Below are 26,819 nucleotides of genomic sequence, written 5' to 3'. Positions count from 1 at the left end.
TACCCCCACCTTGCTCCAGACACTCATGAGTGATCTCACCGATGCCCATGGGCTCAGTGTCCACTCTTTTCTGATGACTTCCAAATCGCAGACTCCAGTTGAGCTCTCTCCTCAGTTCCAGAGTGGCCTCTAAGACATCTCCATGTGAATCTCCCCCAGGTCCCTCAAGTTCAATATACACTGAAAGGAACTGATTACCTACCCCCATTCCGAGCCCCTTGTGCTCTGTTATCTTCGTTGCTGAGGTCAGAAACTAGCATACTATCTGGAGTCCTTTCCAATGTTCCCCACTTCCTATTGATTGCTCCTCTCAAAGAGCTCTCTAATCAGTCCACATGTCTCCATCACCATTCCTAGGTCAGATGTTACCAGCACTGGCCAAGAGAACTTCAGTAGCCTCCTAACTGGTCTCCTGCCTCTGGTGTCTCACCCTCCAAACCGCTTTCTATGTGGCAGCCAGTGATATTCTAAAGTGACATCTGATCACTTTATTCCCTTGTTAAAATCTCTTCTTTACCCATTATCCTCAGAAAAAGACTAAACTCCCTAATATGGGTTACAAGATTTGTCAGAACCTGGTCACCAGTTATCTCTTGCCAATCCTCTCCTTTTCTACCCCTTGCAATTCCCACTCTGCCCAAATTTTTATCCTGGCTATTTGAAATAACCTTGTCTGTGGTCTCTTTTGCCCTCTTGGCTATGGACAGTAATCTCCCCTCTGTCTGGAAAATTCTTTCCCACCTTCGGATCCTTCCCATCCCTGCTTAGATTCTTTCCTCATAACCCCAAATTTCGGTCTGGCGCCCTCTTAGATGCATTCCTCTTAGATGCGCTGTCACACCATAATTACCTGTCTACCTGTCTTTCTCTTCCACTGGGCTGAGAGCAACGTGAGGGCAGAGACTATATCTCTGGTTCCCCCTTCTGTTCCAAGCACAATGCCTAGTCACTTTGTGGATGCTCAAGAAACATGTTGAATAAATTATCAATTGAATGAATGAATGAATGAACTCCTCTGGGATCTCCTGTCCTTGTCCCTGGGAGTGAGTCTTGAACTGAGCTTCTCAAGAGATGGAAACATTTCTCTCTGTATTATAATTGCCTGGTTATTTTTCCATTATCCTTTTAATACGGGGTGGAATTTGTGGGGCTCACTGCTCTACTCCCAATCTCCAGCACAAACCCTGGCACATAGTAGGCACTTAATATCTATTGGATGTTGAACATGAATGAAAATTCTATCAATCAGTTTGACAAAAACAAACTAGCAGTTTTTCCTTTAGGCATGTATAATTTGGCTGAGATTTTATACTGAGTACTTATAATAAAGCCATGTTTTCTACCAACAAAGTTGTTACCAGTTTGGATGACAGAATTAAATACATCAAGACTTCACAGGACCTTTTGGTGTACCCTATACTCACAGAAAACCCCAAGTCAGCCACCAGCTACATACTCATAAAGTTAGAAATAAGACAGTTTCCATCCTGAGCTATAAGGTGCCCTAAAGATGACCATCATGACGTTAAAATCACTACAAATATTGAAAACCATGATTTTCAAACAACTCCTGTTCTGCCATCTTAACTGTTTTGAAAACTAATAGTTTACTCGTATCACAAATCAGTGGATTATAGTTTTTTTTTTAAAGTTAGCATTCTGATCTTTGTGATGCAAATAAGATTGTTCTCAGAGAACGGCCTGGTATTACCAACAAGTTTTACAAATCACGTCTATCAGTTAGTATGCTTTAGCCTGCAAGGACAGACCATCCAACTAAAGGCAACTTAAACAATGAAGAATTTATGACCTCACAAAACAAGAATTCTAGAAGTAAGCACTTCAGGATTCAGCCACTCTCAAACTAAGGAGCCAGCTGACCTTTCTTTGAGTCTCTTAGCTTTACCCTTGTGGAGGCAAGGTAGCCACCATAGCTTCAAGCATCACATCCTCAGGTAATAACATTCAAAGTAAGGAAGGAGAACGGCATTTCCTCCCATCTAGCTCTTTATATTGGGAAGGAAAATCTTTCCCAGGAGCTCCCAGGAACTTTCCCTTAAATTCCATTGGCCCGGATTGGTTCACATGCCCAGATACAGGAAAGGCTGGGGAGTGAACATTGAGCATTTTCAGCCTTTCTGGCTTTGTCATCAAGAAAAAAGGAAAGAATAGCAGCTGGATAAGCAACCTGCCTTCTCCCACGTCAGTTCATTTTTGCAAATAATATTATTCATTATTTGTTCTTTTTTCAGTTATAATCTCAGAGTTGTTAGGGAGTTCAGGGTAAGGTGTGGCGTCCAGATTCTACCATCCACCTTCCTTCTCTTACAGCATTTTGGCCAATACAAATAGACAAAGGATAGCCAGCCAGATGAGGATAATAACAGTAACAACGGTAGCAGCAATAACAGGAGCGCACGGGGACTAAGTGCCCCCTCCGTGTCAGAGTTCTAAGGGCTTCACTGTACAATGTGACTAAGACCTCGAACAGGCAGGACTAGTGGGATGTAATCAGACAATCCACCCCCTCGCCCTCGCTGTTCCTTGAATCCCACTCTGATGGGCTAGTTCTTCCCTGCTCCCTTGGATAAAATCTAAGGCAGGTGCCATGGGCTTTTCTGGTTGCTCTCGGGTAATAAAAAGTCCTTCAGGTGTGGGTTACACAGTCAAAACTCGGTGAACACACATTTAAGATTTCTGCATTTTAACCTAAGTACATTTTACTTCAAAAGAAAAAAAATGTAAACGAATACTTTGATTAATGATATGCATTTAGGGGGAAGTGTACTAATGTCTGCAATTTACTTTGAAATGCACCAAGATGGTGATAGAGTCGGCATTTTTAGACCTGAGATTAAAAATAGATTCCTCGTTCTCGCCCTAAGTGCAGACAGGTCTGGGTCTGCAGGGTTGCTCCACCCCACCTGCTTACCAACTACTTCCTGGGAACAGAACATGGAGGAGTACATGCATCAAAGAGAGGGGCTGGAGCCTGTTCTCCCTTTTGAGGCAAAATAACTCCATTCATATTCTCAGCAAATGTCTTAGATTCAACTCAGTCAAATTCATCCCTCCCTTCTCACAGGGAGAGACAGGACTTCTCCTCTATGGAACTTTAAAGAGGATAAGACTCCTTCCTGACTAAGGTTATCTTCTCCTGACCTTGCTCTATGGTACTCTCCAAGTTTCTGAGGGCCTGTGGTCAGAGCAGTCACCTGGGGGTCCGCCCAGCTCTGCCTCTATGGTTGAAACTTGCTGTTCACATCCCCAATACAAATTTCACTCATTCCAGCAAAAGCCCCAGATTTTCCCGTTTGGATCCACTTCTTTGTCTTTATTCAGTTGGTGCCACTTCTGTAGAGCCTCAACCCAACTCAGGTGGACATGTGACCCAGACTGGCCAATCAGAGATTCCAATTCCCTTAGCCACAGTGACTGATTGGTTGATGCTTTGAGTACCAGGGTAGGTGTTTTCTCATGGGATTTGAAGCTGAAGAGATATATGTTTTCAAGGTAGAACCTATCAGGGAGGACACTGAGCTAAGAAGAGGGTCCAGGTCCTAAAAGCATTATTTGAGCTCCTGTCTGCAGCTAGGCTTGACATAGGCATAACCTCTAGATTTTTTTAGTTACATGAGCCAATATTTTTTAAAAACTTTCAACTCTGCCCCTAAAGGCCCATCCCCACCATCACTGCCTAATTTTGATCTTGCCCTCTTTCATGTAGCTTAATGCAAAAGCCGCTTGACTGTTCTCTCCTCCTTCAATCCATCTCATTTGCTGTCAGAGTGAACTTTTCAAAACACAAATCTGATTAGGTCATGGCCCTGCTTAAAATCCTTCAATGGTTCCCTTTGTCTATAAGGAGGAAACTCACATACTCCTTTGCACACCCTGCATGGCCCTGATAATCTGTTTCCCCATGGGTCTCACTTCAGCCCCTGCTCTCCTCCCACCACACACTCTGACCATGGAAAACCACCTGAAGTTCGCCGATGCATAAAAATGGTGCTAAGGCTTTGTACGTTCTCTTCCTTCTGCTGGGAACACCCTTTCCTTCTCTACCTGATAAATTGTGACTCATCCCTTAGAACCCAAGTAGAGCATCGCTTTCTGACAGGTCTTTCTTCACTAGGCCACGTACATCCTTCCTCAGCATTTCTCTTGCATATATCACATGCATAATTATCCCCATCTTGTGGCTTTACATCTCTCCTTTGGAGCATTAGAATTATGTCTAGTGTTATCTACATTCAGGTTTGCCCAGGACAGTTTTGGCTTGTGGCTTGTTTGATGTCTCAGTATAATTATTAAGGGCATCCCTTTCACTCTCAAAAGTTTGGATGATAAATTATATGTTCACCCTACTTCTTCATGATCAGGTCAATGTCTGCACAGAGTGAATATTAACAAAATGTTTTCAAGTGAATGCATAAATAAGTGATCATCCTTATGTTTCATTTTCTTCTATCAAATAAATAGCTGAATTAGATGATTCCTAAATTCTTTATTGCTTGATGTGGTTCGAATAAAGTCAGTAATGCAAAAGGCTAAGACCAATAATTTTGGTTTATCTTCCCTTTGAAAGGACCATCTATATAGAATTCCACATTTAAAAATATTCACTCCTGGATTTACAACTTTAGAGACCAAGACCTGCTGGGAGTCTGGTTATTGGCACAAAAAAATTATTGAAGACACAGTTCCTTCAGTTAGCCCCACCAGGAGCTGGATAATCTAACAACAGATAAAAAAATGATTTCCATTGTTCTTGTGATGCACGCTGCATCAACAGTATTACTACTGCTCAGACATGTCTCCTGAATTGTGCTGTGCTTCGGTTTCTAACCTATCTCGTTCATTTCCCTGAGTGGCAGCATAAAATCCCTTCGAGATTTACACTTGGTTTCCCAAAGCCCTCCACCATAAATATCAGGTAATAGCTAACTGTGGTCACATTTCATTTTACTAGAGCAGGGTGTACAAATCGCTACATGCAAAACCATTGCAAGAAAATAGCGTATGATTTTACTCATATGGAGAATTCAAGAAACAAAAGAAACAAAACGAAAATAGACTCACAGATACAGAGAACAAATTTGTGATCTGGTGGGGGCGGGGGAGGGTGATGAGAGGCAGTGTGACAAAAGGTGAAGAGATGAAGAAGTACAAATTAGTAGTTATCAAACAGTCACAAGGATGTGGAACATAGGTAATATAGTCAATAATATTGTAATAACGGTACATTGTGCTAGATGGGTGCTAGAGTAATCATAAATTATATAAATGCCTAACCATTGTGCTGTATACCTGAAATTAATTTTTAAAAAATTTTTTAAAGAAACATCCAATTAATATCGTTGCATCTTGGCCCTGTAAAACTCAGTTTTTTATATTTACACATCTTATTTCCAAAATTTAGTGCAGTTAAAGTTTTATACCAGCTACGCTTGAACAATTTAAATATTCTACAATCAAAAAACAACACCAAATAACCTTGGTCACTTGATGACCTATAAACTAAGTGCCTTTGAATTTTTTTTAACATTGGATGCCTTAGCATTTTTTTACGAATTGGGTGTCAATGGAAAATGGTTTAGATTTTCACAAAAATTACAGAAGGCAGTATTTGAGAACAATGAAATTCCCCTGATGGTTAAAAAAAAAAAAAAGTTTTTGCATAACTTGTACACCTCTACCTCCCATGAGGTGCCAAACAAAAATAAATTTTCCGACACATTTAACGGTGACACTCTACAACACCATTTTCAGTAACCAAGAAAAACTTCTTGTGAATACGTTAAAAAATAAATATTATCCTGCGTTTCTCACTATTGTTGAGAAAAGATATTGAATCAGTATAGTTGAACAATAATTCTGCAATTCTTTACAATTTGAGATATCTCTGAAAAAAACCAACTATGTACAGATTTTTGTTTAAGTTCTGCATTAGCCACTCTGGAGACCAATTTGGCAACATCTAGTAAAATTGAGAATGTGGATACCCCTATACGATCCAGCAACCCCACTTCAGGATACATACCCTAGAACAGTGGCTTTTGAACTTTTTGGTAGCAGGTCACCATTACACTCAAAAATGACTGAGGACAACAGAGGGATTTTGTTTAGTTAAAGTAGGGAGGAGGCGAGAGAATTAAAAATGTTAATAAAGCCACATTCAGAGACTGCAATATGCTCATTAGCCATGCAGCCAGGCCAAGAGGGCACCTTCAGAACAAAGGAAGATTTCTGCTTGGATTGCTAACAACCCATTGCGCACACCTGTGAAGGGGAACCAGGACCTGAGAGTCATTCTCTATGCCTAAAACCATGAGGAACCTATGGGTTAAAGGCTGGGAACTGCCAGCAGTTCTTTCACTCTACATATTCTTACCTTTTTACTACATACTCTCCTCCTTCCCCTTCCTCACTTTAGGTCCATGTCAAAGGAGATGGGTTAACAGTCTTTTAAATTATAACTCACTGGAACTGAAGAATGACATATAAACTGAATTCCCGGGACACTCAGGGTCCTCCTCAGTGTCTTTTACTCTGTCTCTCTCACTGTCCTCATCTCTACTGTCTCTGTTCCTCTAGGCCCTCAGTGCCTTTGCTCTTATCTCTCTCTCACTCTCTGCCTCTGAGAGGAGACCACACTCAGTGGAGTGTTATTCCTTTTCTAATAAACTTTCCTTTTGACTCCAACTTTGGCATGTGTGTTGAATTCTCTCCACACCCTCCACAAAGGACTCTCTTCTCTCCGTACAGGGCTTGGTCTCCGCCCCTACTTGGGGAAATTTGCCATCCTCCATCGCAGTGACAATATCTATTGATATTTACCTTATTAGAAATTAAAACTTACAAAGATTTTAAATACTAGTTCATTTAAAACAAATCATGTTAATATAAATAACATTTTTATTAAAATAATTATATTTTACCATGCAAAAAAATTAGTGAGAAGTGACATTGTATTAGATTTTTGTAGATCTCTTTAACGTCTGACTTAATAAAAACCATCCAGATTCTCATATCTGCTTCTGCAGTTGATCTGTTGCAATGTCAACATCATGTAGCCTCTTGAAAGCTCCAATGTATATTCATGAGAGAGTAAGCATAAGGGCAAATAACATCTTAGTATTATTGTGAAAATAATTTTGATCACATGGCTGAGACCCCGCTTTGAGAACCACTGCCCTTCTGAATGTGGCTTTATTAACATTTCTAATTCTCTTGCCTCCTCCCTACTTTAACTGTAAACAAAATTCCTCTGTTGTCCTCATCTTTAAGAGTGTAATGGTGATCTGGTACCAAAAAGTTCATATGCCACTGTTCTAGGGTATGTATCCTGAAGTGGGGTTGCTGGATCATATAGGGTATCCACATTCTCAATTTTACTAGGTGTTGCCAAATTGCTCTCTAAAGTGGCTGAAGCAGAACTTTAACTCAAGCACGTGTATAAAGATGTTCTTCATGGTTCTGTTGGTTATAATATGAAAGTGGAACCAATGTCCATCTTGTAGTCCATTTACAGGGTACTTCAAGATCCATGCAGGCTGTACCACTGCTGCGTTGCTCACCACATATTTCCAGTTGGCAAAGGATTGGTGCTCAATAAATATTTGTGGGAGGAAAGGAAATGAGAGGGGCAGCAAGGGAGGAAATTTATTGTTCTGAGATTGCTTTAAAATTTAACTCTATTTCGTGGACATCTTTTCACAGATGTAGACTTTTAGTTCACGAGCTAGGAATGACCAAAAACCATATGACTGACTCTTGTACAACTAGCTAGTAAGCTTCCTTTTTTATTGTCTAAAAATAAAGGTGTATGAATTTTAGACGTTTTGGTCTATTAATCACTACAGGCTGCAAAACACTGCCATCTAGTGGCCCTTTCAGAAGTCTACACAAAATGGTCTTTGCTGTTAAAAAAATAACTGAATATTTTGCCCAGATTTTCTTTGGCAGTCTTCTGTAATTCAGACAGAAAGTTGAGTCAATTACCTAAAAGCTTTACAGAAATAATATAATCAATGTATATCTCTTTGTTACTCCTGTAATTTGTATGTACACTGGAAGATTTTAAGATCATTTCAGTAAATATGTTAATATTTCTCAGATCATACAGCAAAACCAATGGTTAAAACAAGTTAACAGACTATTTTCTTCATGTAAATATCTTTTTATTTCTCTCTTCTTGATTTCGCTTGGTCTCCACATTGTGAGAGATTTTTCAAACTGCATGAAGAAAAAAATAACAATACATAGTAACTGCTCAATAAATGTTTGCTGCTAATAAGAAAAACACATTCATAGCCTTTACTTCAATGCCTTTTCCTCAATGGCTAGCATATAAGGGAGCCCAATAACTATTGTGAAAGGAAAGTGGGGAAGGAAAAACAAAATGGAAGGGAAAAAAGGCCAATTATGTTCAAAAAAGGGATAAAAGTCATGATCTTCAGAATGTCTTTTATCTCTATGATTTTAGAACATTAATAACGAAAAAAGAATGGAGAAAAGACTAGCCTTACCAGATTTTAAACACATTTATAAGGTCATAATAATTACATCAGTTTATGATCAAAGAAACAAATATATGTGAACAGAAACATACCCAAAATACACAACCAAATACATACGCAAACTTGGTTAATCATAAAGATAGCATTTAAAATCAGTGAGGAAAAGAAAGACGATTCATTAAATGGGACTCAGGTTAAGTAATCTGCCCAAAGTCAAAGGGCCTATAAGCGCTAAGTCACCTATTTTATCCTTCCGACTTCAGAACTTGCCTCTTTTAAACATAACCCTATTCTCGTTTACCTCTGTATGAGACCACAAAAGCATGCAGGGATGGGGTGAAGAAATTATTAAAAAGGCATAACAAAAATGTAAAATTACTTCACAGGGTCGTCCACACAGACCGATGGGGCCCGAAGCCCGCCACAAGCGAGTCTAGGACCTCCGGAGGCCTCTGCATTTCTGTGGTAACCTCACCCACCTAGCGCCGGCACCAGCAGGTGCTCCAACCTGCCGGGCGCGGGACCGTTTAGGAATCGACCCATGCGAGACCCAGCGGACGACTGGGCGGAACGAGTCTGCGCAGAGGAGAAACCTAAGCCTGTGGGAGGCGACCTGGGGGCGCGCACGCGTATTCGTGGGCACAGCCGGGTCAGCAGAGGGGCGCGAGGGTAAAGGGACCGCCTCCTTGGGGAGCACGCCAGAAGTGGATGTCGGGTCCCGGGCGTTTTGTGCAAAGTATTGGCTCCGGGCCACAGTGAGGAGCAGGGGTTGTGCGATGGCGGCAGTGGAGGGGACCCCAGTCGAACGGGAGGCCGGGGGTGGCCTGGAGGTGAGACCCCTCTGCATTCTCAGAGCTGCAGGCCCTGGCGCCTGGGTGCCTCTGGGAAGCGGGGTGGAGAACAGATCTTCGTAAGCTGGCGGCAGACCTCTCTTTTCTCCGAGTAGGGAGAGCCTGGGGCCTTGGGGACGCAAACACGTGGTGCTGAGCCTTCTATACCCTTGGCCTTCTTCTGGGTCTCGGCGTGCCCTGTCCACGGCCCTCCCCCTGCCGCGTCCCCTTACTCTACCCAGTTCCCACCTGTGGTACTGCAAAATGCATCTCCTCCCAGACTCAGAATCAACCCTCGGGCGTAAATTGACCCTATTGCTTGCCCAACGCTGTGGCAGGCGCGTTAGTATATTAATGTACAAGATCTGGTTTCTGCGTTCCAGAGTAACAGCCTCGTTGGGGAGACTAGACTGAACTACAGGAATGAACTGTGGTTCACGTATATTCTAATACTTGATCTAAAATATTCGTACTGTTGGAGCTCAGAGGAAGAAGAGATTGAGGCTGGTCTCTTTGTAAAGGTCTGCATATCCTTTTAGGAGTAGCTTCAAAAGTCTTTTTCCTTGGGAGGCCTTCCAGGATTGTCATCTCTCTACCTCCATCTTTAAGTTTTCCATCTTTGTTAGCTTATTTAGCTTGTGCTCATTTAGTATCTAATTCATAAGCACTCATTCCCTTGTTGCAGGTGTGTGTGTGTTTAAGTCTTCTAGGCCATTCTAGACAGGGACTCTGTTTAGCATCACCTAATGCATGCACATGAATATGAATTAAAAAGGATCGAAATGGTTAGACCGTCTTAACTGAGGTGGGCCTGCAACAATGGAAAATGTTTGTGTAAGAGGTTGAAAAAAATGGCCCCTGGCCAGATTAGACTGTAGACACATTTCCTTAGTTCGTACTGTTTGTTTTTGTTTGAATAAGTAGCCAGCATTTTTAAATCAGTAACTTTCTTTCACATCCCCTTACTAGATTTTCAGTATCTCTTGAAAAATCGGAATATGTGGGCAGACAGGGCCCACATGTCTGCATGGTGCTATTAGCAGGAGTTAAGTAACAACTCCTTTCTTTAGACTCAGTATAAAATTTCTAGATCTGCAGTGCCCACTAATCCATTATCTCCCTGATACTGAAGTAAATTGTCAGTTATCATTTACCACCTAGTTTGCTTCACTTCTCTAACTGCCTGGTCGCTTAAAGCTATTAGAGTTCTTGATTCCAGATGTAGATGGAGGTGAGTAGGAAGAGCATCACAAGTAGGAGAGTTATGGGCAAAGGGATGGAATGGCTAGAGGCACAGTACATGGGAAAATAAGGGAGGATTCTAGATCATAGGTTTGCTTTTAGGCAAATCATAGAGTAGGACTATCGTTATGAGTTGAATTGTGTCCCCCAAAAAAGATATGTTGAGGTCCTAATCCCTAGTACCTCAGAATATAACTTATTTGGAAATAGGGTTGTTGCAGATGTAACTTGGTAAGATGAGGTCAAACTGGATTAGAATGGGCTCCTTATTCATTTCAACTGGCCTCCTTATAAGAAGATGGCCATGTGAAAAGACAAGACACAGGAAGAATGTCACATGAAGATGGAGACAGATTGGAACAATGCATCTACAAAACAAGGAACACAAAGATTGCTGGCTGTCACTGTAAACAAGGAGAGAGGCATGGAACAGTTATCCCTCAGAGCCTGCAGAAGGAAGCCACCCTGCCAACACCTTCACTTCAGACTTCTAGCCTCCAGAACTGTGAGAAAATAAATATCTGTTGTTTTAAGCCTCTCAATTTGTGATACTTTGTTACAGCAGCCCTAGGATTCTAATACAGCTCTGTAAATCAAAAAGAAGCTGTTTCCTTTAATAGGTGATAGAAAATTCATGGTAGACTGTTGATCATCGGCGTCAGTGAAAAAATTGTTTTAGATACATATTTTATCTGACAGTATTACCAGTATGGATTGGAGCCCGAAAACATGTTTCAAGATTTCACAGCAACCCAAGCATGAGGTGAAAAGGTTCTGGATTAAAATGGGATTGAGGAGAGCCAAAGGAACAGTTTTCAGAGTTAGGTAGTAGGTATGGATAGAAGGAATAGAGAAGGAGGAGGCCAAGATGACTAGAACAGTGCTTTTCAAATTATAGCATAGAATTTGAATCACCTGGAGAACTTGGTAAGCACAGATTGCTGGGCCCCTCCCCCACAGACTCTGACTCAGTAGTCTGGGATGGTGCTTAAGAAGTTGCATTTTTACCAAGCTCCTGGGTATGGCTGATGTTGCTGGTGTGTGGATCACATTTTAGGTTGCACTAAGCTACTGTGTTTCTGGTTTATATACCCCTTAAAAATACAAGCCCCATGAGGGTCATTTGGGCAGAAATGGATAGTAAGAACAGGGAATAAGCTAAGAAGCAAAAATGATTAGATCATTTTTATCTATTTGATTCATCTTGATTGTCAGTGAGACAATGGACTGGAAATTTATTGTGAATATAGACTAAAAATCAGTTTCAAACTTAGGATTCATTCTGGATAAAGGTGATAATTGATTCTAGAGTAATATGGTTATTGAGATACTGAATGTAGAAAGAGAGAAGTAGGGGCTCAGCCTAAGTAACACCAACATTTAATGAAAGGAGAAAGCTAAAGGGTAAAAACAGTTAAGAAAAAGTAGAGTGGTTGGAATGTCATGCACTACAGAAACCAAGGGAGAAAAGAATTTCAGGGATTATTTAGTCAAGGGAAAGAGAGAAGAGAGTTAACCTACTATTCACTTACCCAACAATTTTTTATTGAGCAACTAGGTACTGTTCCAAAACTGAACGAAACAAAGAGCCCTACCCCATGAAGCTTACATTCCTGAGAGGTTTACACTGTAATGGTGTGTGGCTTTCTATATTTTGGGTTGGTTTTATTTTTAATCTGCACAATAACACTTCGGGAAAGTAGTATTTCTGTTTTATACTTGGGGAAATGATGGTTGAGGGAGATTAAGGAGCCAAGATTCTGACTTGGTTCAGCTCGCTTCCAAAGCCTGTGTTCTGGTCAGGACTCCAAGCTGTGTCCAGGCTGTAATCACCGGTGCCACTTGTCTGCATTAGACACTACTGGTATGCTAATGATTCCAAAATCTGTGTCCATTCTAGGCTTTCCTCTTGGATCTGACCCACTGATTAATCGTCTTCCTTTGCATTTCCTTTATATTTCCTCCAGGATGCCCCACAGGTACATCAAGCATAGCATGTCTGAAGTGGAATTCACTGCTGTCTCTCCCTCAAACCCATTCTTTAACTTCAACTACCTAACTTAAACAGTTGCTCATGTTAGAAACTTGGATGTCATACTTAATACCTGCTCTTTTCTCTACTCCCTCTATCTAGGAAATCACCAATTCTGCCTATTGTTGTTTCTTTGATATATTGACTCAGTCTTCTCTCTTTCCCCACTGCCAGTAGCTCATTTAGGCCCTCATTGTCTTCGGCATAAATTATTGCTGTAGTTTCCCAACTGATAATGCAGCTTTCAACCTTGCATCCTCCAGTTCATTTTCGATAAAGCAGTCTTTTCAAAGGTAAATCTGAGAATGTCATTTTCCTGCTTTAATCCCTTGAGTGGTTTCCCACTGCCTTCAGGAAAAAGTCCAAACTTCTTAGCCTGGTACACCAGGCCCTCCATGACTTGACCAGCTTCTTCGTTTTCTGCCTTGTACCCTGGGCTCTGTACCTTCTCTCAACCTCTTGGCCTTTGTATATGCCATAACCTCAATCTGAAAAGCCCTTCCTTTTTCTTTTAGTCTAGTTATCTCAAATTGTCTTTGAGGCCTTAGGTTAGAAGCTACCACCTTCAGGAAGTTTCTCCACCCATCCCACCCACAAAAGGTTGTGCTCTTCCCCTGAGGTCCCACAACACCCCATATTTACTTTCTTGAGCACTTAACCCATTTAATTGATGTTGTCTATAACAGCCACCACAGGCTTCTCAAGGAGAGGGTCTCTGTCCTCATTGTTGTATTGTCATTCTCTTTACTGTACCACCTAGTGCAATACCTGGCCCATAGGAGGGGCTCAGTTAAAGAGCAGATAAATACTAGAGAATGGAAGAGAAGAAATACAGTTAAGACAGTGTCATTGAAAAGACAAGGTAATGTGAGCCGATTTTTACCACATGGTCCCATACATTTTTAAAGCAGGGGGCAAGATTATCTACTGAGACCAAAGATAATGCAGGATGTAGTTGAGTTTTAAAAAGAGAAAATATAGAGTGTCTGCCACTGACTCTCTATTGGGTAGTTATTAAGCAGGAACTTCTGTTTCAGGAATTCAAGATGCTGCAGGATGTGAATGTGAATGAATCACAAAAGGATGCTGAGCACTGGATCTGCACTCAATGGAATCTCTGCAAGGAAGAAATGCTAGAGGAGGAAGCAGAGCTGATCTCACAGGGTAAGGACTCTATCCTCCAATTTAGAATCCATACGTTGAGTTTGAATTTTGGTTTAAAAACAAAAAGTTTTTAAAGAGCTCAGTGGAAATAGAAGATTAAGCATTTCCCAATAGCTTTGACTCTTAGAGACAAGATACTTCTGCTCTTCATTAAAGGTTGGCTAGCCTGATCTGTGGAGTTGGAAATTGATAGCTCCTTTACTTTCTTTGAACTTGCTCTATCTCTTGTTAGTCCTGTTAGAAACCAGTAGATGATCAAAACTCAACTCATCTTCAAATCTTCAGACCTGCTCTTCCCACCCTCAAAATCTACTCTTCCTCCTGTGTCCTCTTCCTTCATAAACAGCACCATATCCCACCTCCTGCTCAAGTCAGAAAACTAAAAAAAATCATTTTTGACTTCTTTCTTTCCCCATACACAATTACCATGTTCTGTTGATTCTATGTTTTCCAGTAATAGATAGTGCTTGCCTTATTGGTCACTGGTCACACTATATTGTTATTTTCCATTTACACATACATCTCCCCTCCATTAAACTGTAGGTTCCTTGAGGGCAGAAACCATGTCATATGTTCATTTTTGTATTCCCAATACCTAATCCAATGTCTGGAATGTAGTGGAAGCTCAGTTAATGTATGTTAGGTGAACAAATCAGTGAATAACATGAACACTGAGGCCCTTTTCTCAGAAATTCTGAGTTCAGCTGGGTTAGATTGTAGAGGAGGACTCACCTCTGATCAAGCCTATGTTTCAGATGCTGTGTCCTTCTACTTCAGACATCCTCTGAGGGAAAGATTTTCCTAAATTACTCCCTATTCCTTTCACCTGTGGAACTGGATAAAAATTTTGAGCAGTGTAGCCACTCATCTCTGAAGAAAGCTATATGGAACTAAGGACTGGGTACTTTGCCATACCCATGCCTGTGGCAAAGGTTGATCCTAATGATTCTTATCGAGAGGAGTCCTTTTGTTAATATTTCCAAACAATTTTGTTTCCCTTTTCTAGCCCCCAACCTTTCTTATATCATCTTCAGTTTAAGTCGAAGATGAAATTATATTGTGTATCCACTATCAGTGAGATTCCAATCAAGAGATAAAAACCATACCAGTAATTTAAACAAGGGACATTTACTGTAAAGAACGTTTAATTAGTAAAAGGTCGTTAACTACTAAAAGAGTTAAAAGAGGACTCTAAGAAATATAAAAATAGATAATGCAGGAAAGAGCCTTACCTCTAGTACTAAGAGTAAACAAGGAAGGAATCAAGAATTTAGAAGCTGAGCCCAAAGAATTTAGCCCAAAGCCAAGCTTCAGATGTTTTTGTTGAAGTTGCGGCTGCCGAACGGACACAGCCTGCTGGTGATGAAGAAGCTTGTCAAAGAGCATAGGCCAGAACTGGTTTGTAGGCATGCCCTGCCGAATGGCAGAGAAATTCACTAAAGGGTATATAGTCCATAGGAAAGACCTTCTGGGTGGTGGAAAAACTCATTGGAAGGCATGGGTGGGCGGAGCTGGTCCACCACAAGCTCTCAAGCCACCCATATGTTGATTTGGTGGACCCACCAAAAACAAAACAGCTTACCGATACCAGAAAGAGAAATCCCTTTCTCTTTGTATGGTTTACAGTGTCCCTCCAACGCCCTCCATTGACAAAGCCAGCCGATAAAGAAGAAATGTTTCAGTCTAACTCCAATATCACAAGCAGGGCAAAGAAGACAAAATGGGCATGTATAATATGATCCCATTTTTGTATCAGAAAATAAAATGCCTAGAAGTAACTCTTGAAGAATATGCAACAAAATATTGGCAGTGGTGGTCTTTGGTTGGCAACATCATGGGATTATGGGCGCTTATCATTTTTTCTGTTTTTGATTTTCCTATAACAAGCATTTTTTTTGTAATTAAAAATGTTATGGAAAAAGTGTTTCTCTGTAATTCTAAGATTCTTCTAAAATTATGAAAAAATGATTATGAAACATATTAAGGGTTCAAGTAGCTTTTAAAAATAATACATATCAACTTTAGATGGTATCTGTTGACTCTCTGCCATGAAAGGTCGCTAAATTAGCCCAATTTATACTTACTCCCACCACCTCACCTCCTCACAGTACAATTTTTATAATATAATTATTTTTACATTGTCATGGTTTAAAGCATTTGTTTTACAAAAAAAAACCTTACAGTTTAATCTCAGTTCTTCATTTAAATCGATTCATTGCTCACCATTCATTCTTGTACATTGTCTTCTCAGTTCCTGAATATTTATTTATTCATCAGTTATATTTCAGAACAACACTTCTTTCCAAAAAGGGCTCATAAGTGTCATACTCCTTGAGTTTTTTACCTGCCTGATAATGTCTGCCTGTGCTTTTAACTGAGGAACTCGTTGCTGGGTAAAATATTTTTGGAACACACGTTATTTCACTTTAGAACTTTATAGGCATTACTGTACATTACTGTACAGTCATGCCTGGGTACCTGTGGGGGATTGGTTCCAAGACCTCCAAGGAAACCAGAATCCACAGATGCTCAATTCCCTTATATAAAATAGCATAGTATTTGCATATAACCTACACACATCCTCCTATAAACTTTAAGTCATCTCTGGATTACTTATGCTATATAATGTAAGTGCTATATAATAGTTGTTATACTGTATTGTTTAAGAAATAACGACAAAAAAGTCTGCACACATTCAGTAGAGAGGCAACCTCCTAAGCCTAACTACATATTACATGTCAACAACAATGTAATGTAAAATATATATTTTTTCAATCAGTGGTTGATTGAAATTCACATTAGCAGAACCCTCAGATATGGAGGGCAAACAGTATTCTGGCATTAAGTGTAATTGTGGAGAAGTGGAAAGTCAACCTGAAATTTTCTCTTAAATAATACTTGATTTTCTGGCTACATGCCCATTTGTTGATTTTTTTCCCTGAAATTTAGTTACTTCACCAGGATATATCTTGGTGTCGACTGTTACATATCACCTTTTTATGGGCTACAGTTTCCCTCCCAAAAGAGTCAAGTCTATTTCAGCAACATTTTCTTCTGTCATATATTTGAATTTTTTCCCCTTCTGTTTGTTCTTTTATTTAGGGACACTATATGTTTTCAAATGCCTTTCTATGCTACTGGTCTTCACTATAATCATATTTATATTCATTTCATTCTATATGATTTCTCCGGGCCTCATCAATACTCTGTAGTGATTATTTTTGTGGTTTCTTAGGTGAATTTTATTTACATAATGCTTTTAGTTTTCCCTTCCATTTCTTTCCTCTGCTCTACTAAATTCTCACTTTTTAGTTGTTTTATAATCTTTTTACTGTTTTATTTATAAAACTTTTTGGGACATTGGTTCACAAAATCCAGTAAGTTTCAGGTGTACAATTCTTTTTACTGTTTTATCATTTATAATCTATGTGGAAGCCTTATATCTCTTCTTTGAGTTTTCATTTAAAGAGTGAATTGTGTGTAATTTCAAGATAATGGAGAACTCTGCTGATACCTGCTATTAATTCCTTTGCTATTCCTCTTGAATGCATGCTCCTAATCCCTTATGTTCCTTTCTTTCCTAAAACCACCACCACCACCTATTTTCAAGCACATATCCCACAGTTACCTTAATGATTACTCAGCAGTGAATGAAGCAGGCTCTCCATTAAAGATTCCTATGGGAAGAGGAAGAGGGAATTGAGCCAGGATATTTTTGAAGTTTTCATGTAGATTTGCTGCCACAAACACCCAGCATGGTTCCTTCTTTAACATCTTCTCCCCTGCCACTCTGATAATGTCAAACTAGATCTCTTCAGGGACAATCTTTACTTTCTCCAAGACACCCCTCCCACTATGCTCTAGATCTCTTCACTCTAATCAGAAGATTAGTGAATATGACATTCAGAAATATCCTTTGGGAAATATCTTCTATGGCCCTCTTCTTTAAGATGGAGCTCACCTCGTTTGTTATTCTTTTGTTTTCAGTGGGTTTTGAGAAATATCTTTATCATCTTTTAGTCTCTTTCTGAATTTCGAATAATATGTATCAAACCAAAAAAAAAGAAATCACTTTAAGAAAAAGTACAACAAAGCCAATTCTTTCCAGTATTTTGTTCGAATGTTATTTAAATGAAATCCAGACTGGATATGGAGATTTGTGCTAGGGACACATTACTTAGTGATAATTCTTGTATTTAAAGGATAAAGATTAATAATAAAATAATAATAGCAATAATAACAGCAGCTGTCACTTAATATAATACTTTTTATATACCAAGCAGTGTTCTAAATGTTTTATGTATATTTCCATATATTTAATTCTCATAATGACTCTATGAGGTAAATAGTATTATCTTCATTTTAAAGTGAGGAAACTGAGGCAAAAAGAATTCCAGTGACTTTCACACAGTAAGTGATGGAGCCAGGATTCAAACCCAGGCAATTGGTCCTACTGTCCATTAAATGTCTGTGCTGTAAATCACTATATTGTGTTGCCTCTTATTCATTGCAAAAAGATTAATGACTAGAGAGTTCGTATCACCAGGGCCTAGGTGAAATGGCTCTCTCAGGGAGCTCACAAATGTGTTTTTGTGACTGGGGCAGTCAAGGATTTGATGATCTAGAAATCCCAAAACTTCCAGTTGCAGGAGGATACAAAATTCCCGGAGGATACAAAATACAAAAGGAGGCAATTCCATCAGAAGATCAGAAAGAAAAATGCCAGGACTGAGAAAGGGAGAATTGATTTCTATTAAAATGACAGTCAAACATTTTTATTCTGAGGCATAGATTCAGATTTGTTTAACTGTCATGGTATATTTGGAGGAATGGTAGTGTGCCAGTTATTAATTTATTGCCTCTCAACTCCAAATCTCCCCTTCTTTGCTTTGCTTGTTACTGGATCTGGACTGTTTCTCCTTTGCCAGCTGGCACAAGGTTTAGATTTTGTTAATAGAGGATGCTGAAGGGACAATACAAGGCCACAGAAAAAGGAAGGAACTTCTCTTCCTGGGGTTTTTTTATTACACACAGGGCCCAGCAAGTCCCTACACTATCAAACAGGCCACTTCCTGTGGACAAGCTCCAGACTGCCTACCTCCTCTTGTGAATTTTTTCACCACCCTACAGGCCACTCCCACACACCAGCTCCACCAATAGGGTGTATGTTCCTGTGGTAGCCACAATCTCTTGAAAATTGTCTGAATCTCAGTCCCGGCAGGGAATAGTCCTCCTTTAGTTCTTTGTTCTCTCTTAGACTTTCTAGCATAGGGAGAGGTGATATTTGTATTTTAGGAATTATAGAATGGGTCTACTTATCATTTCAGATTCTGAGACCAGGAATAAGATGAAGTACTGGAAGTCAAAGATGGAAATTTCTGGAGATAAAGATTCAGCAAGGGCAACATCGGGAAGATGCCAAAGACAGATCTCCCAGAAATGTAGGTTAATTGAAACCAGTGATCCTGAGGACAGGTTATTGAGGCATTGGGTAAGTCCCTTAGAGGATGCAATAAGACAACCTTCTTCCCAAGAGAGAGGTATCAGGGAATTGAATCTCATCCCTAAGAAAACTGTTGCAGGAGAGAGAGACCATGGATATAATGGAGGAGAAAAAATACTTTCTGCTGGAAAAAGATCTCACCGTTATGAGGTCTGTGGCCAGAACTTCAGACAGAAGTCAGAAATAACTGAACATCAGAAAATTAATAGTATCAAGAAAACTTATGAATGTAAAGAATGTGGAAAAATTTTCAGTCGTAGCTCAAACCTGATTATACATCAGAGACTTCATACAGGAAAGAAACCATATATATGTAACGAATGTGGGAAAGACTTTAATCAAAGTTCAAATCTCATTACACATCAGAGAATTCATACGGGAAAGAAACCTTATATATGTCATGAATGTGGGAAAGACTTCAATCAGAGCTCTAATCTGGTTAGACATAAGAGAATTCATAGCAGTGAGAATCCCTATGAATGTAAAGAGTGTGGGAAGACCTTCAAGGGAAGCTCGAACCTTGTCCTACACAAGAGAATCCATAGTGGTGGGAAGCCATATATATGTAATGAATGTGGGAAGGCCTTCAATCAAAGTTCAGATCTTATAACACATCACAGAATTCACACGGGAGAGAAACCCTATGAATGTTATGATTGTGGGCAAACCTTCAGTCAAAGTTCACACCTTATCACACATCAGCGAATTCATACTGGAGAGAAACCCTTCAAGTGTAATGAATGTGAAAAAGCCTTTCGGCAGCGTTCATATCTTACCAAACATAAGAGACTCCATGGTGAATGTGGGAAATCCTTCGGTGAGCACACATCTTTTCTTAAACATCAGAGACTGCATACTGAAAAGAAGCTTGAGGGTGAAAAAGCCCGCACTTCTGACTTGGACTTTATTAAACAACAGAAAATTCATAGGGAAGAAAAACCTTATGAATGTACTGAGTGTGGAAAAACTTTCCGGAGAAGTTCAGATCTAATTCGGCATTGGATAATTCATACTGGAGAGAAACCTTATGAATGTAATCAATGTGGGAAAGCCTTTAGCCAGAAGTCGCACCTTGTTACACATCAGAAAATTCATACTGGAGAGAAACCCTATCAGTGCAATGAATGTGGGAAAGCCTTCCGGCAGCGTTCACTCCTCATTCAACATCAGAGGATCCATAGTGGTGAGAAACCCTATGAATGTAAGGAATGTGGAAAATCCTTCATCTGGCGCACAACTTTTCTCAAACATCAGAGACTTCATGCTGGAGAGAAATTTGAAGACTATGAGAAAACATTGAGCAAGAATGAGTTGTTTAGAAAAGAGCAGAGAATTCATCAAGAAAAGAAAACTTATCAGAGTGGTAGAACATTTCGAGGCATCTCAGACCTCATCAGACATCAGGTAACTCATATGGGAGAGAAACCGTATGAATGTAAAGAATGTGGGAAAACTTTCAAGCAGAGCTCAGACCTTATGAGACATCATAGAATTCATAGTGGAGAAAAGCCTTATGTGTGCAATAAATGTGAGAAATCTTTTAGGGGCAGCTCAGATCTTATTAAACACCGTCGTGTTCATACTGGAGAGAAACCTTATGAATGTCTTGAATGTACGAAGGCCTTCAGTCAGAACTCACACCTTATTAGTCACCAGAGAATTCACACTGGAGAGAAACCCTTTGTATGTAGCGACTGTGGGAAGGCCTTCAGTGGGCACATAGCTTTTCTTAAACATCAGAAACTTCATACTGGAAAGGAACTTGGGGAATGTGAGAGAGTCTTCAAACAGGACTTATTTTAATAGGTAATAGAAACCTAATGAATAAGAAAAGCCTAGAGACCACATCTTTTTGCACTATAGAAGATTTTTATTATTGAAACCAATTTGAAGGTAGAACACATTAGAAGAGCTCTACTGGATGGAAAACATATAACTGTAATCAGGTGAAAAAGCTCTTGAACATATTACCTTTTTTCTGCCTCAGAGTTGACACTGGAGTATGGTCCCGAGGATATAATTATTTGAGAATGTTTTAGTTGACTTCTATTGTTATTAAAATCACTAGAAAGCACTTTTGGCAGCAACCCCAAAACTAAATTCATGGAAGGAGCCATTTCAAACTTGACTACTTAGTCCGAGGACAAGTATAAATCTGCTTTAAGTCATTTTGGGTGATTAAATCTTCCTTTGGGATGAATTCTTTACACTAGGTATATGTTTTACACATATTCTCTTTTTTCTTCCTTATAAAAATATGCTTATGCATATGTGAAAATGCTAATGGGAATGAACTACTAATTGAGAGGAAACAAAAAATAATAGAAATGACTTGACAACAGGACCCAAAAGCCAAGTGGAGAATTTCTCCAGAGAAAGAGTAGTGATTACTTTGATTTCAGGAAAAGTAAAAGCGAGGGACAGGAGAACAGGTTTGGGGAATAGGATTAGACTGGGTGCCAGGGCAGAGCATTCAGGTGACATGAGTTCATAGGAATTGGAAAGCATCTACTGTGAAAGGTCAGGTGGTTATATAGGGAGAGTGATTTTGTCTTGAACCAGGGCTTTGTAATTGGGCACAGCTTATTTGCGAATTGGAGAGTCTAAATAGAACTCTGGAGAAAGGTCAGTCATTATTTAAGCTGATAACTAATTTAATAATTATGTCCTGCCTTTCTGTGCAATCAAACTCAATTGTCAGCTATTTCTTGTATTCTGAATTATTGGCAGATTGTCTAGGAAATTACATGAGTCATCAGATAAGAAGTTTACCGAAAAAGACCATGTAAGGCAGGGCGAAATTCAACCTCATATCTTTCCTTAGTGGGAATAGCTTGTGAGATGCATGGAAGAGAACAGCGATTCTCAACTGGGGTGATTTTGCCCCCAGGGGACAGGAATATTTTGGTTGTCACAACTAGGAAGAAAATATTGACATTTGACAACTAGGAATGTTGTTAAATATCTTACAATACACAGTCCCCCACCCCTGACACACACACACACACACCCCAAAGAATTATCTCACCCCAAGTGTCAATAGTGCCATGGTTGAGAATCCTGCCCTGGGCTATTTAAGCAAGAATTTCAGTGTGATGTGGACAGTGGCAGTGCATCCCCATGGGGATCCAGATTCTGATAGAAACCTTCAGTTTGTTTCAAGAGAGGCAATATGGTATAGTGGAGGGAGTAGAGACATGGGTTTGAATCTCAGTATGCTGTATTGGCTTCAAAACTGGAGCAAATTATATAATCCCTTTGGTCTTTATTTTCCTCATTAAAATGGTGATAAAGTAATCTACCTTGTGGGGTAATTTTGAGGTTTAAATGAGAAAACAAATTTATCGTTGATACATAGGGCATCTGGAGCTCTAATCATTTTAAAACAGAAGATAAAGTATTTACAAGCAAATTATAAGTTATATAAGATACAGTGCTGTCTTGTGGCTGGTGTAAAGAATATGACCTGTTAAAATTCAAAGCATTTGAGGCTGCGGCTTCCCCAGAGGGACATCCTGAACAATAGTGGGATCTCTTAAAGTGGAGAAGCCCGTCCACACCATCCCTGAAAGCTGGCTGCTTGTGGACGATGTGGTACAGAAGCCTGCCAACCCCCATCACCTGCCTCAAAGTTTTAAGCTCTTTAATAATCTCCCAGAAACAAATAATCTTTGTACATGAGAATATCTTTAAATATATTTGGGAAGCAAAAGGAATGAAAAATAGCTATCACCAATGATCTACTTGGATTAAAAATTAAAGATACTTAAGTTTTTTTAGTTATCCAAAATTCTAATTAGTTGAAGCCATTATAGCCAACTGGAACGTTTTACCATTCTATTTTTGTTAAAAAAAGGAATTGGGACTTCATTCTCATAAGCCCATCTCCATGTCCTTTACCTTTATTTACAATTATACAGTGAGAATGATGTTTATAAGGATTAGCAGGATATTGAAGGAAACTCAGATAATTTAATGCAGTGGTTTCCAACTCTCTAAACATCACAGCCCTCTTTTTTACTCTTCTGTGTCTATTTTCTAAAAGGTTTTATTTATCACACTGTAATTATTAAAGAATAATTACATCTTTATTTTTTGTTATTCAAATGCATGGATATGACCACCAATCATGCATCTGATTAGCATGACATAACCAGACCTAGGTATTAAAATTCCAGCCCACATCAAATCACTTAACATTTTCATTAGTCTTTTTTATCTCTTCTGTAAGCAGGTATATAACTTGCTTTAGCTTTTTAAAAGATCAACTATTGCTTGAAGACCTCAAATTGAAAACTAACCTTTTCATTTCATCCCTGATAGTGCTTGAATTATATTGGATGTATTGGACTGTTGAAAGCAGGGGGTAGTTTTTGTTAAAGATTGGAAATGCTTTCAACTGTGAGTGTTGGAATAAAAGTTATGCAAGAGATACTTATTGAGTGCCTACTTTGTGCTAGGGGCCATAATTTGATAGTACTAGAGAAAGACATTTGTTCTTCCAGAAGCTTTATAATCCAAGGAAGGTCTGAGGAAGAACAAATGAGTTAATTTTCAGTTAACTGATAATTTATGAAATGAAGGTTGATTCAAAGCTTTAATGGGTAGACGTATCCATTAATGTAGCAATGTCCACTTTGTAAACCTGAATTCACAGAATAATATCTACTGTTAGGGAGCAGCCTGCATTGGAACTTTGAGAAAAGAGCCTAAGGGATAAAAGTTGGCCTTCATGAGAATCTAAGCAGCTAAATTTCTAAACTCCAGCAGAACCAAAGCTGAGAAATTATCAGATCTCTTTGAGGAACAGGGGTGATTGAAATGTGGCTTAAGAGAGGTTTCTCTATATAGATATTTCATAGGAAACAAGACTATTACTACCACCTTGGGGGTAGAGCATGTGAGTATAGTAGAGGAAGGGAATGTTACCTAATAATCTGCCAATTTAGTCAACTTTTCTTAATTTTGGATGCACTTACTTAGAGTGAGGCCACCATCCTCATCTCTTGCTTGTATTATTACCACAACTTTCTATTTCCATTTCTCTACAGAGCAGTCTGATTGTTCTTTCTTTAGAGCAAATCTGATATTTCCACCCATCTCTAAACTTCTGTGGTGATTTCCTACAAACCTGGGCCTGAAGCCCAGTCCTCAAAGTGGCACATGTGTTCTGATTTGGCCCCGTTCATCAACTTATTCAGCAAATACTGAGCTTCAAATATGGGTCAGACACTGCAGGGTACCAAGAAGGATGAGCAGAAATAGACAACGGCCTCTGCCCTGGTGGAGCAGAAGTGAGATTAGAATCTAAGTAAAATTATGACAATGGTAAGTGCCACAAAGGAGATGCATGAGACTGCAGTGTGGAGTTTAATTAGGGAGGGATTTCAGCGAAGTGCTTACCTTTCTAAATCCAACATTTACCTCTGAACCAATCTGCAGTTCCCCAAGAACCTAGGCAGTGGCCTCTTACCCTATGGCCTTTCCATAAGCTCTTCCCTTTTCCAGAAATGCCCCCTCCTTCCATACCTACCTGCATTTTTTTAGTATTTCCAATGTGTTAGGTACTGTGATAAGAACTTAACACCAATTTTCTCTTGCATTCTTTGCCTCAGTTGTAATTGGTGAGCACCACTGTTATCCACATTTTCTAAACAGGGATCTAAGGTCACGATGTCAATTCGCCCAGAGACCCCAAACTAATATGTGAAGAAATTGTAGTTCAAATCCAGGCCTACCTGACTCCAAAACCCATTTCCTTAGGCACTACAATTTTGTCTCCCAATTCCTTCACGTTCACCTCATTTACTATTGTCATCTCCACTGATGGACACCCAGTGGGGTTAAGTGTTTACACTGTGCTCCCACAGGCCACAGCCATCGTAGCACAGTCATGATTTACCTGTCGCCACACTAGACTGAGCCCTTCCTGGGTCTTTCTCATCTTTGCAAGCTCAGTAACTCCAATAGAAGACACTCAAACACCAGGACAGACGAGGACTCACGTGGGCGGAAGTGTGGCCCCCTTCTGGGCTGCTCTAGAAAAACCGCAGGACTGGACTCTGGATGTTCCCGCGCGTTGACCTAGGAGGCGGCGAGCGTGGCCTGGAGGTCCTGGCAGTGAGCTTTTCCCACGGGCCTTGGCTTGCGGGACAGTTCGTGGTGGGGACAATAGCCGCCGCCCCGGTGGAAGCGATAAGTGACCGAGAGAACTGAGGGCGGTCTGGCGATGAGATCTCTCAGTGTCTGCGCATGCGGAGCTGGGCTCCTGGCCTTGGTCTTCAGGCTCTGCTTGTCTGGGCCAGCTGCTAGGACCCAGGGCCAGCCAGATTCCATCCTTTGGGTTCCCACTAACCGACCCAGCCGGCAACTTTGGGGCCCGCCGGGCGGCAGGATAGCTTTTCCTAGCCAGAGCCTCCAGAACTGTTAGTTCCATGCACAGAGACACCGTGGCAGGCAGCTGGGTACTGCACACTACCAGGCTATGCACAGGATGATCTCTGCTGGGACTGAGTGCAAAGGAGTGAAAGGGACCAGGACTTGCTGGGTAAGGAGCTTTTTCAGTGATTCAAAAGGTATTTATGGGGACCTTTTGACCTTTGCACAATGAAGTTTTTTCTAGGTTGGATGAGTGTCAGGGTGGTGGCTTCTTGGATTTTGAGCAAGCATCACAGACATCTGGGATACGGAACTGCCTCTGTTCCCTGTTTTGAAATAACCAAAAAGTCAGAGGCTCATGGCCCAAGTCCTCGTTTCTCCCCACCCCCCAAAATGCCTCTGACAAATAAGATGAGACATCCTGATATGGTGCTGACTCTAGTACTAATCTAAAATCTGCTGTGATAAAGGAGTTGTCAGTTGTTAACAGCTGGAGGCCTAGATCTTGGACTGCTCTCAGAATCAAGAATGTTTTCACTTTGAAGGGAGACTGATAAAATATGTGGTAATACAGAAAAGTAAGACAGGTAGATAAAATTAGAAGAGGGCAGGAAACAGGCCAGTTTTGAAACTATTAAAATAGTCCAAATAGAGAATAATACACTCGTGATTTATAATGTGAGAGTTGAAAGGAAAAACAGATAAGAGATATTTTAAGAACAATTGAAAATAAAGAGGAAAAAATGGTCACATGATCTTGAGCTTGGGAAAAAATATGATAGTATATTACCAAAAGTTAAATTTTGTGTCTCATATTTTTTGTACTCCCCTCCCAATACTTAATTAGTACAGGTAAAAACCCTACAAAGGTGGAAACCTTATGAAATAGAAGAGGTTAGAGAAATTAAGAAACACATGTGAGGTCTCACAATTAGGGAGTAACAGAGCCAGAACTTGGACTAAGTCTGGTTCCAGAGTCTGCTCTTAACCCTTTCTCAGAAAGACCTTCTAAAGGAGGTAGAACCTGATTTGGACTTGGAAGGCAGAGGTGGACTTGGCAGCAGTTTTGAATTGGGATGTATTCATTCATTTAATAGGTAATGACTGAGTGAATGAAATATACCACATACTGTTCTAGACACTGGGCT

At 40.0% G+C, this 26,819-nt stretch overlaps 1 protein-coding gene and 1 long non-coding RNA gene across 7 annotated transcripts; one reads left to right on the top strand and one right to left on the bottom strand.

The window, feature by feature from the left end:
* Nucleotides 1–8,038: 8,038 nt before the first annotated feature.
* LOC118603889 lies at nt 8,039–9,090 on the bottom strand. Its single transcript, XR_004951438.1, has 2 exons — nt 8,902–9,090; nt 8,039–8,238 (listed from the first exon to the last, which is right to left on the bottom strand). It is a non-coding gene; the product is annotated as an uncharacterized LOC118603889 (long non-coding RNA).
* An 87-nt stretch (nt 9,091–9,177) lies between these two features.
* On the top strand, nt 9,178–25,847 carry ZNF594 (zinc finger protein 594). 6 transcript variants are annotated; one of them, XM_036223098.1, is made up of 4 exons: nt 9,240–11,099; nt 13,664–13,790; nt 19,118–20,697; nt 24,345–25,847. In XM_036223098.1, the coding sequence occupies exons 1-4, from the start codon at nt 10,932–10,934 to the stop codon at nt 24,378–24,380; spliced, it is 1,911 nt and encodes a 636-aa protein (XP_036078991.1). In that variant the 5' UTR covers nt 9,240–10,931; the 3' UTR covers nt 24,381–25,847. The 6 variants fall into 6 exon arrangements, with proteins under 6 accessions (XP_036078989.1, XP_036078991.1, XP_036078987.1 ...); XM_036223094.1 differs by lacking the exon at nt 24,345–25,847 and having other exon boundaries at nt 9,243–9,352; nt 9,736–11,099; nt 19,118–23,727; XM_036223095.1 differs by lacking the exon at nt 24,345–25,847 and having other exon boundaries at nt 9,247–9,352; nt 10,805–11,099; nt 19,118–23,727.
* The last annotated feature ends 972 nt before the right edge of the window (nt 25,848–26,819 follow it).

This window comes from Rousettus aegyptiacus, unplaced genomic scaffold (genome assembly GCF_014176215.1).
Source record: "Rousettus aegyptiacus isolate mRouAeg1 unplaced genomic scaffold, mRouAeg1.p scaffold_m13_p_6, whole genome shotgun sequence".
Classification (NCBI taxonomy): Eukaryota; Metazoa; Chordata; class Mammalia; order Chiroptera; family Pteropodidae; genus Rousettus; species Rousettus aegyptiacus.
The sequence above is the reverse complement of the archived record's forward strand: the minus strand, read 5'-3'. Positions and strand labels throughout refer to the sequence as shown.